We start from the raw sequence: 17,159 nt of genomic DNA, 5'->3' as shown, positions 1-17,159 counted from the left end.
GGAAAAGGTTCAGACCTTTGTACAAAATTTTTGTACAGTGGAACCTCTAGGTTTTCCGAGTAGCAACCAATAATTGGTATCAGAGCTAGGATTTTGCCTCTGTGTATTTGGTATTAGTTTAATTATGCACATGTCATACATAATTTAGGCAGGATAATAGTAGGATGTGCTAACTTTGTGGATGCAGGATCCAACTATTATGACTTTTAGTTATTATGTGTGTGATTGGACCCTTGGACATGTCAAGGGCATTTATATGTGTGTGCATGATTGTATTATAAAATACTGTATTTAGTTTTTATTAGGATTTTATTTTTGATCTAGTTACATGTACATTCATTTTATGGAATATAGGATCGATGGATGTAAAATTTTATTTTATGTTCGATCTAGTTTACATGTACATTACTTCGAGGAATATAGGATCGAAAAATGTAAAATTCTATTTATGTCGTGGATCGAATCTTGCAAGGCGTGGAACCTTTTGAGGACCAGAGGCGCAGCGGAACAAGGAGCAAGATGGATGCGACAGCCAGACCCGGTGGCGGTGGCCAAATATGGCAGCAGCTTGGGATGACAACACACGGAGGACAACAATAGATAAAAGCCATAATAGTCGAAAAAGTAGTTTTTCATTTATTGCTTTTATATTGTGTTGTGTGTGCATGTTAGTATACATGTCCAGTAGGCTAGCATAGTTAAAATTCCTCATTTATAAAAAACTAAGTGGGAGAGGAATTTTAAATAAATTCCACGATCTCCATTACTGGTTTGTAAGTGATGCAAACAAGCTTGCGCGTTGGCTCTAAGTGCCTTCCTCCATATCGGATGAGCTTGTTTGTGGATCACTAGAACAAACTTCCATTTTGGATGACTATAGGAAGTTAATTAAGAGCGTGTGATCTTCCCCATCGGAAGGGGCACAATCTTATTAATGGATTTAGTGTCAAGTAATGGTATACACTTAGGCACGTTTAATAGTATCCTCCCTATCGGAGTCACTGCTATTATTCGTGTGACCAAAGGATACCAACTATTAATTTTATTTGTCAAAAAGTTAGGTTGACAAGATAATAAAATTAATGGGTTAAAACCCTCCTTTTACAAATGTTGAATTTGTATACGTCCACACTATTGTGGCATACAAAATTCACGGTGGTTTGAGGTGTTGGTTAATTTAAAATAGTATTGTTTGAGGAATCAATATTATTCTAAATTTAGAGTTCTGACCAAAAGTTATTTGTGATTCTTAGAATGACTTTCAACCCACTGTCCATCATACTACAACAGAATAGACTTACTGGTCCTAACTATATAGATTGGAAAAGGAACCTAGACATTGTTCTTACTGCTGAAAGCTATAAGTTTGTACTGACTGAGCCTTGTCCTGATGCACTTACTGGTGAATCTACCCAAGAGGAGATTGAATATCATAGGAAATGGGTAAAAGCAGATGAGATGGCGCGGTGTTACATTTTGGCTTCAATGTCAAATGTATTGCAACATCAGCATCAAGATTTACCAACAACCTATGATATTATGAACAATCTCAAGGAACTCTTTGGTCATCAGGATCGGGCTTCTAGGCAAGAAGCCATGAGAAAGATAATGACAGCCACCATGCAAGAGGGTACTCCTGTAAGGGATCATATCCTAAAGATGATGGCTTATCTGAACGAAATACAGATCCTTGGAGGAGAAATTGATGGGGAAACCCAGATCGATATGATCCTCCAAACACTACCTAGAAGTTTTGAGCAATTCCGCCTGAATTACAATATGAACAAAAGGGTATATTCATTGGCGGAACTACTGACAGAACTTCAGGCAGCAGAAGGTTTGTTTCGTCACAATTCTCATATTCACTATGCTGAAAATGGTTTTACTTCTAAACCGAAAGCAAAGAAGAAGAAGAAACAAGTTGGTTCAGCAAAGAAAGTGAATAAATCTCAGAGTACAGGACCTAAAGCAGGAGTGAAGAAGCCGAAGGGCAAGTGCTTCATCTGCAAACAGTCAGGGCATTGGAAGGCGGACTGTCCTGGTAGGAATCAGAACAACAAAGGTATATCTCATGCTCTAGTTGTTGAAACATGTTTAGCGGTGTTATCTACCAGCACCTGGTGTGTAGATACGGGAGCCACTGATCATGTCTGCAATTCCTTGCAGGGGTTCCAGGAAACCCGACGACTATCTGAAGGAGAGATTACCGTCTACATGGGCAATGCTACTAAGGTGGCGGCTGTTGCAGTGGGAGATGCCTACTTATCTTTTAGTAGAAATAAAAATTTGGTTTTAAGAAATTGTCTTTATGTACCCAGTTTTAGAAAGAATTTAATTTCAGTTTCTAAACTGTTTTTAGATGGATATTCAGTTTCCTTTAGTAACGATGTAGTTATTAAGAGAAATAAAGTGATTATCTGTTCTGGTGCATTAGTTGGCAATTTGTATACTTTAAATCCAATTTCTCCCACAAAGCAAAACATGGAAATTTATAACTCATCTTCTAACTCTAATATGAGAAAAGAACCTTCAGAAATGAACCAAGCATATCTTTGGCATCTAAGGCTTGGTCATATTAACTTAAGTAGGATTCAGAGGCTTATAGCCGATGGACTTTTGGGTTCATTAGAGTTGGAAAATTTTTCAACTTGTTAATCTTGCTTAGAAGGTAAAATGACCAAGAGGCCTTTTAAGGCCAAGGGGTATAGAGCCAAAGAAGTGTTAGAATTGGTTCACTCTGATTTATGTGGTCCTATGTCTGTCCAGGCAAGAGGAGGTTTTGAATATTTTGTCTCTTTCATAGATGATTATTCAAGATACGGATACATTTACCTAATGCGCCGCAAGTCCGAGTGCTTTGATAAGTTCAAAGAATACAAGGCTGATGTGGAGAAACGACTAGGAAAAAGTATCAAGACACTACGGTCTGATCGTGGTGACGAATACCTCTTAGGAGAGTTTAGGAATTACTTATCAGAGGCCGGGATTCAATCCCAACTGTCTGCACCTGGTACACCCCAACAGAATGGTGTGGCAGAACGAAGGAATATGACTCTTATGGAGATGGTTAGATCAATGATGAGTTATTCAGAATTACCAAATTCGTTTTGGGGATACGCTCTGGAAACGGCAGTGTACATTCTGAACTTAGTACCTTCTAAATCAGTTTCTTCTACTCCCACATAATTGTGGAATGGGCGAAAACTCAGTCTAAGACATACTCGGATTTGGGGTAGTCCAGCACATGTGCTGAAACCAGATGCTGATAAGTTAGAATCTCGTACAGAATTTTGTGTGTTTATGGGGTATCCCAAAGGAACGAAAGGTAGTTTATTTTATAGTCCTAAAGACCAGAAGGTCATTGTTAGCACCAATGCCCAGTTTTTAGAAGAAGACTATATAATGGATCACAAGTCCAGTAGCAAAGTTGTTTTAGAAGAACTTAGAGAGGATACGTCTACTTCAGTACCAACAGTACAAGATGAAGTACCACAAGAGACTGCAACACGTGTCACACAACCACAGACAGTGCCTCGTCGTAGTGGGAGGGTTGTAAGGCAGCCTGAAAGATTCATGTTTTTGGGAGAATCTTCGGACTTGATCCCGGGTAAACATGAACCTGATCCCCGAATATATGACGAAGCACTCCAAGATATAGATGCAGCATCTTGACAAAAGGCAATGAATTCTGAACAAAGACCTCAGTTATTATGGAAGTGTGTGCTCTTAATCCTAATATAATAACAAGCACGTATATTTGATATTTATTTCTTTAATTTATCAATGGGTGAGATTTAGTTTGATAAATCAATAAGCCCGATAAGTTGGGAAATGATATCACTTATAGTGTGTGTTGTTGATTATAGAAGGAAACTGTGTCCTAGTGATCTAGGTTGATAATATCCCCAAGATGAGCTCATAAGGATTGTCATGTTAAACCCTGCAGGTGGACTTAGTCCGACATGACGATAAGGTTGAGTGGTACTATTCTTGGACTAAGATATTAATTAAATGAGTTGTCAGTAACTCACTTAATTAGTGGACATTCGACATCTTAAACACAGGGAGACTAACGCACTCATAATAAGAAGGAGCCAAAAAATATAATTTGGGATTGGTGCGGTGGTTCAATAATAGTTCTCTAGTGGAATGAATTATTATTGATAAAATTAAGTTGTGTGTTCGGGGCGAACACGAGATGCTTAATTTTATCGGGAGACCAAAACCAATTTCTCATCTCGGTCCCTATCGTAGCCTCTTATTTATAGAGTACTATACCCACCTATACCCACCTTCATACCCATGGTGTAGGGGCCGGCCAAGCTAGCTTGTGGATCAAGCTAGGGCCGGCCAAACCATTGGTTCATGGGTGGCCGGCCCTAGCTTGAACGCAAGCTTAGGTGACCGGCCCTATTAAATTAAAAAAGAATTTTAATTTTAAAATTTTCTTATGTGGAAGATATAATTTATTGCAGATATTAAAAATTAAAATATCTCTTTTATAAGTTTCTACAAAAGATTAAAGAGAGAGATTAAATCTCTTTCCTTATTTGTAGATTGGAAAGATATTTTATTTTTCTTCTTTGTAAATTATTCACATGTTGAAAAATTAAAATTATAGAAATTTCTTTTTATCAACCATGAAGGGATTTTAAAAGGAAATTTTATTTTTTAAAATTTCCGAAGACAAATAAAGAATTTTTAATTGTTGATTGAAAATTGTCTTGTTTGCTCTCCATGAGGTGGCCGGCCATGACATGTTAATTGGGAACTTTTATTTTATTTTTCTTAATTAATTCATGTCAAGGAAACTTAAGGAAATTTTATTGTAATTAAATTTCCTTATTGCCAAAGCTAAGGATTATAAAAGAGGGAGTTTTGGGAGCCTTCATGGTGAACAAACTCTATTATTTTCTCCCTCTTTTCTTCCTTGGTGTGACCGGCCTCATCCTTTCTCTTCTCTCCATCCTTGTGTCCAAAACTTCTTTTACTCTTGGAGATCAAGTGGTGGCCGGTTTCTAGCTTGGAGAAGGAGAGAAAGCTTTCATCCCTTGGAGCTTGGTTGGTTGAATCTCTTCATCCTTGGAGGTGCTCTTGTTGTGGCCAAACCTTGCAAGGAGGAGAAGAAGGTGCTTTGGTGGTTTCTCATCTCGGAAGATCGTTGCCCACATAACGTCCGAGGTTAGAAGAGGAATACGGTAGAAGACCTAGAGATTTTTGCTTGCAAAAGAAAATGTATACTAGTATTTAATTTCCGCATCATACTAGTTTTATCTTCATGTAAAAATACCAAATACAAGAGGCATGCGATTCTAGTATTTCGAATTTGTTTTCGATGTTGTGTTCTTTTGTTTTTCTTTTCCTTGTGATTTGATTGTTCTTTTCGGTTGACCTAAAGTTATTTAAGGAAATTAAATATTAGCTTTCCTTAAAAGGCTTTGTCTAAGCGGTGGTGGTTGTTCCCATATCCAAGAAGGCCATGTGCCTCGCCATGCAGTCCTGGAAGCTAATTTTGGAAATTAATATTTAATAGAATTAATAACCTAAGTGATTTGGATAGAACGTGTTAAGTTCCGCAGGAGATCCAAGTCTAAACCTAAAAGAACAAGTAAATTAAACTTTGGATCAAACGTGTTAAGTTCCGCAGGCGATCCAAGTTTAATTTAAAAGAACACATGGTAGCTAGGAAAGGTTCAGACCTTTGTACAAAATTTTTGTACAGTGGAACCATTAGATTTTCCGAGTAGCAACCAACACTTATGATGGACCTGACATGGTACAAATAGGTAATGGCTAAGGTTTGCAAATTACTCACATTGGAAACACATCTTTTCACTCATGTGGTTGAACTTTTCGTATGTGCAACACTCTTCATGTTCCTTCTATCACCAAAAATTTACTTTCTGTGCGTCAATTTTCTCTTGATAATAATGTGTCTTGTGAATGATCCCATAATAGGAAATATTCTACTCCGAGGAAGCATTAAAGATGGCCTTTATCATCTTCAACCCACCAATACTAATGCTTTTGTTGGAGAACGCACTGATAAATTCTCTTGGCACGCACGTCTTGGTCATTCGTTTCTACGTGTTGTTCAGAATATCATTAACCATTATGGTTTACCAATTTCTTTGGCCTCCTCTTCTCATTTATGTGAAGCTTGCATAAAAGCAAAATCTCATAAATTACCTTTTGTGTCTTCTTCTCGCACTTCTAGTTTTCCTTTAGAAATTATTCACTCTAATGTGTGGGATCCTGCTCCTATTCAATCTAATCAAGGTTTTCTTTATTATATTATTTTTATTGACAATTTTAGCAAGTTTACTTGGATTTTTCCTATGAAAAGAAAGTTTGATCTCTTTGATATTTTTTGTCACTTTCAAAAACAAGTTAAGCGCTATTTTGATCGTAAAATCCTCTCCCTTCATTCTGATTGAGGTGGAGAGTATCAAGCGCTTCATCGTCGTCTTACTTCCTCTGGCATCATCCATCGAGTCTCTTGTCCACACACTCCTGAACAAAATGGATCTATCGAGAAAAAATATCATCATGTGGTTGAAACTGTCTTATCTCTTCTTAATCATGCCTCGGTTCCACTTAAATTTTGGGATGATGTCGTCCAAACCACAGTCTACCTTATCAATCATTTACCCACTCCACTACTTCAAAATAAGTGTCCCTTGGAAAGACTTTATAATTATCTTCCAGATTACTCCTTCTTTTGTATCTTTGGCTGCGCATGTTATCCTTGGCTACGACTTTACTCTAAACACAAGTTAAACCCTCGCTCTTTACAATGTGTTTTCCTTGGTTATAGTAATTTACATCATGGGTACCGTTGCCTCCATATTTCAACTGGTCGGATATATATTTCTAGACATGTTACTTTTGATAAATCTCTGTTTCCGTTTACAGTTGCTCCCTCAGATCCTCCTTTCGATAATCAAGGCAACTATCTACTATCACCAAGTAATATACTAGAAGCCCCACATATTAATTCATGAAGACATATTGAAAGTACAAGGGGCGATGGTATCTTGGGTCCTGCTCCATCTCCACAAGTTCCTGTAGACTCAGCGGTTAGTGGTGATTCACTCTCTAGTTCTGATTCTCATCCGTCTTACCACTCATCTCCAAGTAGCTCTGATGACGATATTCCTCAACGGATGTTTTCTCTAAGCGATATTTAAGCACGATGTCAACCAGTTTCCACTCGTTATCCTCTTCCACGTGCTCTTATTGCTTCTTCAAATTTTGTTGAACCTTCTAGTTTTACACAGGCAGTCAAAAATCCAAATTGGCATGCTGCGATGACTACAGAATTTGATTCCCTTCTTCGCTATGCAACCTAGAGCTTAGTTCCTCATACCCATCTATGAATATTGTGGGCTTTAAAGGGGTTACCGAATTAAGTATCGTGCAGATGGTTCTATTAAATGTTACAAAGCTCGCCTTGTTGCTAAAGGCTTTAATCAACAGCCAAGTATTGACTTCAATGATACGTTTAGTCCCGTCATCAAAATTAAAACTATCAGATTACTACTATCTATAGTTGTTAGTTCCAATTGGTCAATATGCCAATTAGATGTTTCTAATGCTTTCCTTCATGGACACCTTTAAAAACTTTTTATATGGAGCAACCTCCTGGATTCATCCACCCGCAACTTCAAACACATGTGTGTCAACTTCAGAAGTCTATTTATGGTCTTCAATAAGCATCTCGTGCATGGTTTCATGTCTATCTACATGGCTTCATACTCAGAGATTTTCTGACTTAAAAATAGACTCTTCCCTATTATACAAATGTCATGAGGAATTTTCAATATTTGTTCTGATTTATGTGGATGATATATTAATAAATGGTAGTGATCAAAATGACATTACTACTTTACTACATCTTCTCCGTCAAGAGTTTTCTATTCGAGATCTTGGCAATGCTCATTTTTTTCTTGGCATAGCGTTTCTCACTCCCATTCTGAAGGTTGTCTTCTCTCTCAGAGCAAATATATTATTGGACTCCTACAACGAGCTAAAATGGATGGTGCACGTCCTATCTCCACATCAATCATTAAGGGTGGTTTCATTGCACCTTCATCCTCCTCTTCAATGTCTGACTCCCAGATCTACCGTAGTATTGTTGGTGCCCTACAATATATCACAATTACACGACCTGATATTGCTTTTGTTGTGAATCGTGCCTGTCAATTTATGCATGTTCCAACTAAACATCATTGGGAAGGTGTTAAGAGAATTCTTCGATATCTCAAAGGCACTATTCTACGTGGTCTTCTTTTATATCGTTAGTCTTCACGAAAGTTGATTGCCTACAGTGATGCAGATTAAGCTGGATCTCCCGAAGATAGATATTCTACTAGTGGATATGCTATATTTCTTGGGCGAAATCTTGTTTCCTGGCTTTCAAAGAAGCAACCTACAGTCTCTCACTCAAATACTGAAGTTGAATATAAAGTTATCGCTAACGCAACGTCAGAAATTATTTGGCTACAATCTCTTCTTTCGGAATTACACTTTTTCCCAACTATTACGCCTAAAATCTGGTGTGATAATATTGGAGTGACTTATCTTGTGGCAAATCCTGTTTTTCATACTAGTACCAAGCATGTAGAGATTGATTTTCATTTTGTTCGCGAGCGTGTGGTGACTCGACAACTTTCGATTTCTTACATCTTTACGGAAGATCAAATTGCTGATATATTTACCAAGTCATTATCTAGACAACGTTTCACCAAGTTAGCACTCAAACTCAACGGTCAGCCGCTCCCGTTAAGTTTATCGGGGGTAATAACAATAATAGAAATAATCTCTAATTGATTTCAATCAATTGAGATTTATTATATTTGACATCATAATCAAGATCAATATGAATCAAATAGAAAAAATAATATTTCCAAGTCTATTATGTTAATTATTACGATTGTATACCTTATTTAATATTTCCATGATTGTTTTGGACAACTTGTATAAATAAGTCTATTGACTTTAGTAATAAGATTATCAAAAAGCTCTATATTATTTCTTTCCTCTACCTATTAATTTCTACAATAGGAACGTATCGAATTAGATAAGGGTAGAAGGTGACATTGTAGTTGGTGCCACCGGGGCAGGTGGATGTGCTGGTCGCGTCGTCCGGCAGATAAGCGTCCGAGCACCATGTCTTAAAGAACCTCAAATAATCCGTGGGCCTGCACGACCCATTGGTGCAGCAGTAGTCCGACGTCCCGAACACGTTGCAGGGGCTGTTACAGCCCCCCGACACCCTCAGCTGCTCCGGGCATTCCCCCACGATGTTGGCAGAGCAATGGAGCCCTCGGCACCCGCCTGTGGTGGGGCTGAAGTCCATTCCCACGTTGTAGTCGTCCGCGAGGGAGATGTTGAAGAAGTCCAGGTTGTTGAACTGGTTGAGGGCGAAATCGGAGAGGGTATTGGGTGCCTGGCCGAAGTCCTAGCACTGTAGCACCCCGCCGCAGTGGCCGGTCTGGAAGCTGCCGCGGCTGTTGTTGTTGAAGGAACAGCCTGTGCGGGCCCAGATGCGACCATCGATGGTGCCGGCGTTGACGTTGATTGTCCAGGACTGGCCCGTGCTGAGTTGGTTACCGTCGCCTGTCCGAGGGCGGCGGTGAGCACGGATTCTCTGATCCGCAGATTGGTCCATTTCAATGGACCCCCATCACTTAACTAGATAGATTCCATCATAATTCATCAATCACAAGTAGTGAATCATTTTCTTATCCGTAATTTACGGATCAGAGGATCTCGCCTGATGGTGGAAGTCCACGTGGCCCATACGGTGAAGGAGCATCTGTTGACTATGTGGAAGGTGGCGGCGTTAATGGAGAGGGAGGACGAAGAGGAAGATACAGAGTACGGCGTTGGCTGGTGTAGCCATGATCTGGACTACGTACTCTAATGATCAAGCTTATAGGAATTAATTTATGGGGAAAGTACGGGGGGGTTTTATTGAGAAGGGTTTGAGGCAATTAATATAATTATTTATTAATTAAGTAATGGACTAAATTATAAGAATTAGTGGATATGTATGAAGGTCCTTTACGCAAAACAATGTAAAGGATTACGAACTCTCAGTCGAGCAAGATTAATTTGCATGGATTGCCGAACAATTGAAATGCATAATTTAAATGTGTAAATAGAATTTTCAAAGGCGCATGGATTGGAGACCTATGGGAAGAGATAGCTTGTGGAAAATAAGAGATTAATTGTGATGGGCACGATTGGAGACCTATGACATATTTGACCTCTTACTATAGAAAAATCCTAGAATTTTCAGTAACCGAAGCTAAGATTTCCAGCTAATATATATCTTATTTTGATCTTATATAACACTTTTCAAGGAAAAAGATAATTTTATATAATGCTTGTTCATGACTTCTAAATTTACTATTAGATTGCAGTATCTGTTTTTTTTTTTAATCGAAACTCCCTCTAATTCTAAGAATTGTTTATGAAGTCGTATATCTTTATGGTCGATTTAGATTGGTATTGGCATCTGATAAGATCAAGAGGTCAAAAGTAAGGGGACGTGATAATCAATAGTTAAGAGGACATGATAGTCCAAAGTTAAGGGGATGCGACAGTCAAGAGTCAATAGGGTGTGACAGTCACCAGTTAAGAGAAGGTGGGAGTCAGACCGCCTCGCGTCATCAGCCGCATAATTCCTGGTGGCATATCTGAGTGGTTATCCCGAGTCGTCTATAGCTGGAGCCGAGCGGGACGGAAAGCACTAAGCGACAACAATGTCATGGAATCGTAACCTCCTGTCAAAGAATAACTGTCATACGTCAGGGAATATTCCAGTGGTCTGCCACTCCCTGAGAGTGGAACTTGTTGGTACCCCGTGGTAGTTTTGATGTAATCAACTAAGTGTGCAGGAACTTAGGAGTACAGGAAGTCGAGCGAGAGACGCAGCTAGCGAGAAGGACGGCACGAGAGAGAGCCGACGGGCTTGGTGCGTTCGAGGGACGAGGTGTTGCGAAGAATACACCGGCAGACGAGAAGGACGCACACGGCGGTCCGAGGGACGAGAAGCCGGGAGGAAGACTGCTCGAGGAGAAGGTCGAAAACTGGATTTGGGTGAGCCTTATTCTGGTTGACCGAAATCACCCAAGTAAGCGGAGCAGCGGAAGAGCCAAAGGAGAAGTTTGGAGCTCAATAGTAGCTGCTGGAGGCGCCTTCAATGGATTGAAGGCGCCCTCGCAACCTTCTGGTGGAAGGCGCCTTCAAGCACTTGAAGGCACCTTCAAGCCTTCATGGAAGGCGCCTTTAACCACTTGAAGGCGCCTTCGGCTGAGCAAATTTTACCGTTGGGAAAGAATGAAACTTTACCCCTTGTTGCCTCGCTGGAGGCGCCTTCCAGTATATTGGAGGTGTCTTCCAACCCAGGATAAGATTTTTCAAGGGTTATAAAAATATCTCTGGACCTAGGAAATGAAATAGAACACTTGTAATTGAATCCTCTTGAGTTATGTTCTGTAATTGAGTGTGTTAATTGCTGTAAAGAGACTTCTCCGCCTAAAGGAGAAATTAATGCACTTTCAATTTTCTTGGATTAACAACCTTCCCGGTTGTAACCAAGTAAATCCCTCGTGCCTCTTCTTTTATCTATTATTTTTATTTATGCAAGTGTTCATTTTAATTAAGCTATAAAAGTTCGAGGAAGGTTCAGTTTTTATTGCAGGGCTATTCACCCCCCTCTAGCCGGCCGCACAAGGGTCCAACAATTGATATTAGAGTCAATTTCGCTTCAGGAGGACTAACTGCCGATCGAAGCACACGAGATGGCCGGATCGAGAATCTATCCACCGAAGTTCGAGGGGGAGTTCGCGAGATGAAAGAAAAAAATGGAGATATTTTTTAAAACTAATTTCGATTTGCTTTTAATAATGAAATTAGATTTTGTAGCACCTGAGGGTAAAGAAGAATACCAATGGATGAAGAAGGAGCAGACCGACTTCGTGGCAAATGGCAAAGTAGAGTTCCATCTGCTAAGCGTCTTACCGCCACAAGAAGTCAATCGGATCGGAGCCTGCGAGTCTGTCAAGGAGCTCTGGGAGAAATTCCTAGAACTACACTAAGGAACCTCGGAGGTGAAACTGACGAGACGGGATCTGATCAGAAACCAGATCAGCAACATCAAACTAGAAGAAAGCGAAATCATTGCACACCTTCACTCAAAAATCAAGGAGCTCATCACCGGACTCACGAATCTCAGAGAAAAGGTAAATAACTGAGATTCGTTAAGGTTCGCGCTTGACGCATTCCCTAGGAATACTGAATGTGCATCATTAGTAGATGCTTATCATATATCTAAGGATCTAGAATTAACTACTTTAGAAGAATTATTTTCAACTTTTGAAGTCATGAAACGAGATGTGCAGATATGAAGAAGGAGCCAAACCATAATATTGCCTTAAAGGCAAAAACGGGCGAACGAGACACTGAATCTTCTCTCGACGATGACGAAATGACGCTCGTGGTAAGAAAATTTTAAAAATTATTTAAATATAATAGATTCAATCAAGTGCAGGATAAAAGAAGAAGAGGAAAAATAAGGTGCTACCACTGCGATGAAGAAGAGCACGTGAAAGATAACTACCCTAAATGAAAGAGTAAAGACAAGAACAAGGAAAAGAACAAGAAGCCAGCTTAGCCTAAGTATAATCTAAAGGCGACATGGGATGAAACATCGTCCGAATCGGAGATCGAAGCTCTCGCAGGACTTGCGCTAGTGGCAAGTCACCAAGAAGATGAAGACGAAGCAAGCTCGTCCAAAATAAGCATCGAGAGCATCGATGAAAGGGGAGCGACATTAGAAGAAAGTAGTACTTCAGGGGGAGCTTCAGACGATGAGATCGACAAGGTAAGTTAGGTACGATATCTACCTCTGGATAAAATGTTTAAATTTATAAAAATATTATCGAAAATTTTTTGTAAGTTAGAAAAAGAAAATAAAGAATTAAAATCAAATTTAGCTAAATCTTGTCGATTAGAAGATTTTGATAAAATGAAGTTGGAAAATGATAAATTGAAAATAGAAATAGAAATTTTGAAAAATCATGCATGCTCATATATTACAAGATATAATAGTTTAAATTGGCACTTTAGATATCACAAGTGACAAATTAGAAAATTATCAAAGAAATATATACCTAAGAAATTTTTAATTAACCCAGTAGAAAGAAACTTATATTGAGTACTAAAATTATATTTGGATTAAAATTTAAAATCAAGGTTTTCAGAGAGAAAATTAAATGTTTAATTTCTCTAAGAGGCTTTATCTAGAAAGTGGTTGTTGTTCCAATAACCAAGAAGGCATAGTGTCTTGTCATAACCTAGAAGCCAATTACTGAAATGAATGTTTAATAAACTAACTGTTAAACATTTAATTATAATGCTTTCATTGTTTGCCAAAATGCTACTAGAAATAACTAAGAAATTTTTTTTATCACTAAGCTGTAAAATTTTAAAGATTATTTTTATTATGAATTGTATATCTCGTAGATTCTTTTAACAGTTAGAAAATGTTTCAAGTCGGTGTTATTTTTTAAAAAAATAAATAAATAAATTTTTCAAAGTTTTTTTAAAATTTTTTTATAAAATCAAAATTATTTTTTCCGACTTAATTTTGCAAATTTGTTTATAAAACCAGAATTTTTGAAGTTTACACTTTCATTTTTTGTTGTGTAATTCCCTTAGACTTTCAATTTAGAATTTTTTTTTTCAAAGTTACTTTTATGTACCCCATTTTTAATGTGATAAAAATGGAGAGTAAGTTTAGGGGAGGGTAGTACAACAAATTTTTTTTGTACTTTTAAAAAAAAATTCTTGAATTTTTTTTTTATAACTATTATTTGTTTGTAGTTTACCCTAACTTAACTTGTGTTTGATCACATCAAAAAGGGAGAGATTGTTGGTACCTCGTGGTAGTTTTGATGTGATCAATCAAGTCAGATTAGTATTTAATCTCTGTGTTTAAGTATGCAGGAGCTTAGGAGCACAGGAAATCGAGTGAGAGACGCAACTAGTGAAAAGGACGGCACGGGAGAGAGCCGACCGGCTTAGTGCTTCCGAGGGACGATGTGTTATAGAAAAGTACACTGGCGGACGAGAAGGACACGCGTGGCAGTCTGAGGGACGAGAAGCAGGGAGAATGACTGCTTGAGTAGAAGGCCGAAAAATGAGTTCGGATGAGCCATATTCTGATTGGTCGAAATCACCCAAGCAAGCGGAGCAGTAAAAGAGCCAAAGGAGAAGTTTGGAGCTCAGTAGTAGCTGCTGGAGGCACCACCTTTTGGTAGAATGTGCCTTCAAGCACTTGAAGGCGCCTTCAACCACTTGAAGGCGCCTTTGACTGGACAAATTTTGTCGTTGGCAAAGGATAAAATTTTATCCCTTGTTGCCTCACTGTAGGCGCCTTCCAGCATATTGGAGGCGTCTTCCAACCCAAGATAAGATTTTCCAGGGCTATAAAAAGACCCCTGAACTTAGGAAATGAAATAAAACACTTGTAATTGAATCCTCTTGAGTTATATTCTATAATTGAGTGTGTTAACTGCTGTAAAGAGATTTCTCTGCCTGAAGGAGAGATGAGTGTACTTTCAACTTCCCTGGATTAACAAACTCTCCGGTTGTAACCAAGTAAATCCCTCGTACCTCTTCTTTTATCTATTATTTTTATTTATGCAAGTGCTCATTTTAATTAAGCTATAAAAGTTCGAGGAACGTTCGATATTTTATTGCAGAGCTATTCACCCCCCTCTAGCCGATCGTCCAAGGGTCCAACAAAACTTTCCTCCTACCAATAAAAGGTCACCATACAACCTCTCTCACCCGACAGACCCTGACACTCGACATTCTCTGACAACGGTCAAGCTCTAAAGGTATGCAGCGTTATATAAGAAGGGATGTCCTCTTCCTTGGCCAAGTACGCACACATATACACCCGTCTTCAACAGTTCTTTTTTCCATTGAACACTGTTCATCTAGGGAAAAAAGATCTGACTTGAGTATCGAAGGACCTATGTCGAGGACTTTTTCCCTGGTTTATGGCTTTTAACGTTTCGTGTACTTGTCTGAGTGTATGCAAAGTCCAAATATCAACAGTCCTCATAATAGACCTTGGAGTTTCATGTGGGGTTTGCTTTTCTGACGTAGATACACAGGGGTGTGTCAAAGTTGACTCTCCATCAACACCAACGCCATTTCTGTCGTGACTCAGATTCTAAACAGGATCAGCATCCATAAGTAAGATTATTCCAAAAGTTATTTTGAGAGTGAGATTAATAGGATTCCAAATCAAGAGGAAGTGTAAGTGAATGGATGCCTAACTTCTTTGACCATTCATATGTATTAATAAATAAGCCTTATGAAGTAATTATATATTTTAGTTGTCAAATATTTTATGGTTTTGTTCAGTTTTTAGCATGGGACATTTTCGAAGTCATTATTTATGGAAAACTATATCCTATGGCTTTAACTCCAGATGTTGAATTTTAAATTAGTGGAAAAGTCTTATTCCGAGTGAAAGCCCAAAGAAATTAATTAATTTCCTCTCTCTCCTACTTCCTTTAATTAGTTTCCGTTTTCATTTTCTTTTTCTCTCAAGTAAGAAATGTAAACACAACATGCAAAATCCTTATCCAATAAATAAAATACAAAAACTAAAATTCTACCTTTCAGCGAAGACTACATTGGAACTAGGATGGCAGTAGCTTTCAAGAACACAAGTATCAATCTGATATCGATCATGACTCAACCCAGCAAACAAACAGGATCTTAAAAGAACAAAAGTAGACCAAAGAAAGAAAATAAGGAAAACAAAGATAGAAGTTATTATCATATCGATGGCGATCTAATCATTATATTTATTGATGGATAGCAGGTACAGGCGTGAACAGATCGACCTCACGCTAGTAATTCAGCACACATGTTTTATTCTCCATGATTATATATATATATATATATATAGAAACGTGTCGAATTGGCTAGATCCTTGTAAATCTTATTGTCTTATATACTAATTATAGACTGATGCCCCCATGCATCACGTCGATCAAGGGCAGAAGGTGACTCTGTAGTTGGTGCCACCAGGGCAGGTAAACGTGCTGGTCTGATCGTCCTGCGGGTAGCTGTAGGCGTCCGGGCACCGCGTCTTAAAGAACCTTGAAAAATCCGTGGGCCCACACGGTCCATTGGTGCAGCAGTACTGCGGCGTCCCGAACACGGTGCAGGGGTTGTTGCAGCCCCCCGGCGTCCTCAGCTGCGCCGGGCACTCCCCCACGATGTTGGCGGAGCACCGGATCCCGCGGCACCCGCCACTGGTGGGGCTGAAGTCTATACCCACGTTGTACCCGTCCACGAGGGAGATGTCGAAGAAGTCGAGGTTGTTGAACTGGTTGAGGGCGAACTCGGCGAGGGTGTTGGGCGGCCGGCCGTAGCCCTGGCACTGCAGCATCCCGCAGTCACCGGTCTGGCAGTTTCTGCCGTCGGAGGAGCACCCAGTGCGGGGCCATATGCGGCCGCCAGTGGCGCCGGCGTTAATGTTGATGGTCCAGGACTGACCCGGGTTGAGCTGGTTACCGCCGCCTGCTCGAGGGCCGGTGGTGGCCCATGCGGCCCAGACGGTGAAGGAGCAGCTATTGACGATCTGGAAGGTGGCGGCGTTAATGGAGAGAGGGAGGAGGAAGAGGAAGAAACAGAGCACGGCGCTGGTCGATGTAGCCATAATGGACTACCTACGTACTCTAATGCTCAAGCTTGTGAGAATTCACTGGGGGAAGTGAGGAATTTATAGAGATGGCAGTGGCAATAAATATATTAATTAATTAATCGAGAAATGGATAAAATTTAAAGAGATTGATATAAAAAATAAATACAAGCATCGGGCCATCGACTCAAGAAAGACTTGTAGTTGTGAATAGAAATCTGTATGGAAGATAAATAGATTTGTGGAAAAATAAGAGAAATAATTGTGATACTGATGGCCACGTTTGGATCGATATATAGAAAAGGTGATATATTCGTCCTCCCATTGTTGAAAAAAATGTTAGATTTTAATAGGCGTATTCAAATTTTCAATGCACGTTCATGACTTCTGCTTAGTTTATTATTAGATCGTAGACTTG

At 39.2% G+C, this 17,159-nt stretch overlaps 1 protein-coding gene and 1 pseudogene across 1 annotated transcript; both read right to left on the bottom strand.

Annotated features, from left to right (window-relative positions):
- Positions 1-9,043: 9,043 nt before the first annotated feature.
- On the bottom strand, positions 9,044-9,907 carry LOC121992884 (annotated as a pseudogene).
- Positions 9,908-15,843: 5,936 nt separating this feature from the next.
- Positions 15,844-16,808, bottom strand: LOC122046577 (protein P21-like). Its single transcript, XM_042607347.1, has one exon. It carries the CDS (start codon positions 16,757-16,759, stop codon positions 16,088-16,090), a length of 672 nt encoding a protein of 223 aa, XP_042463281.1. The 5' UTR covers positions 16,760-16,808; the 3' UTR covers positions 15,844-16,087.
- Between the last annotated feature and the right edge of the window lie 351 nt (positions 16,809-17,159).

Source organism: Zingiber officinale, chromosome 1B (genome assembly GCF_018446385.1).
Source record: "Zingiber officinale cultivar Zhangliang chromosome 1B, Zo_v1.1, whole genome shotgun sequence".
Taxonomy (NCBI): domain Eukaryota; kingdom Viridiplantae; phylum Streptophyta; class Magnoliopsida; order Zingiberales; family Zingiberaceae; genus Zingiber; species Zingiber officinale.
The sequence above is the reverse complement of the archived record's forward strand: the minus strand, read 5'-3'. Positions and strand labels throughout refer to the sequence as shown.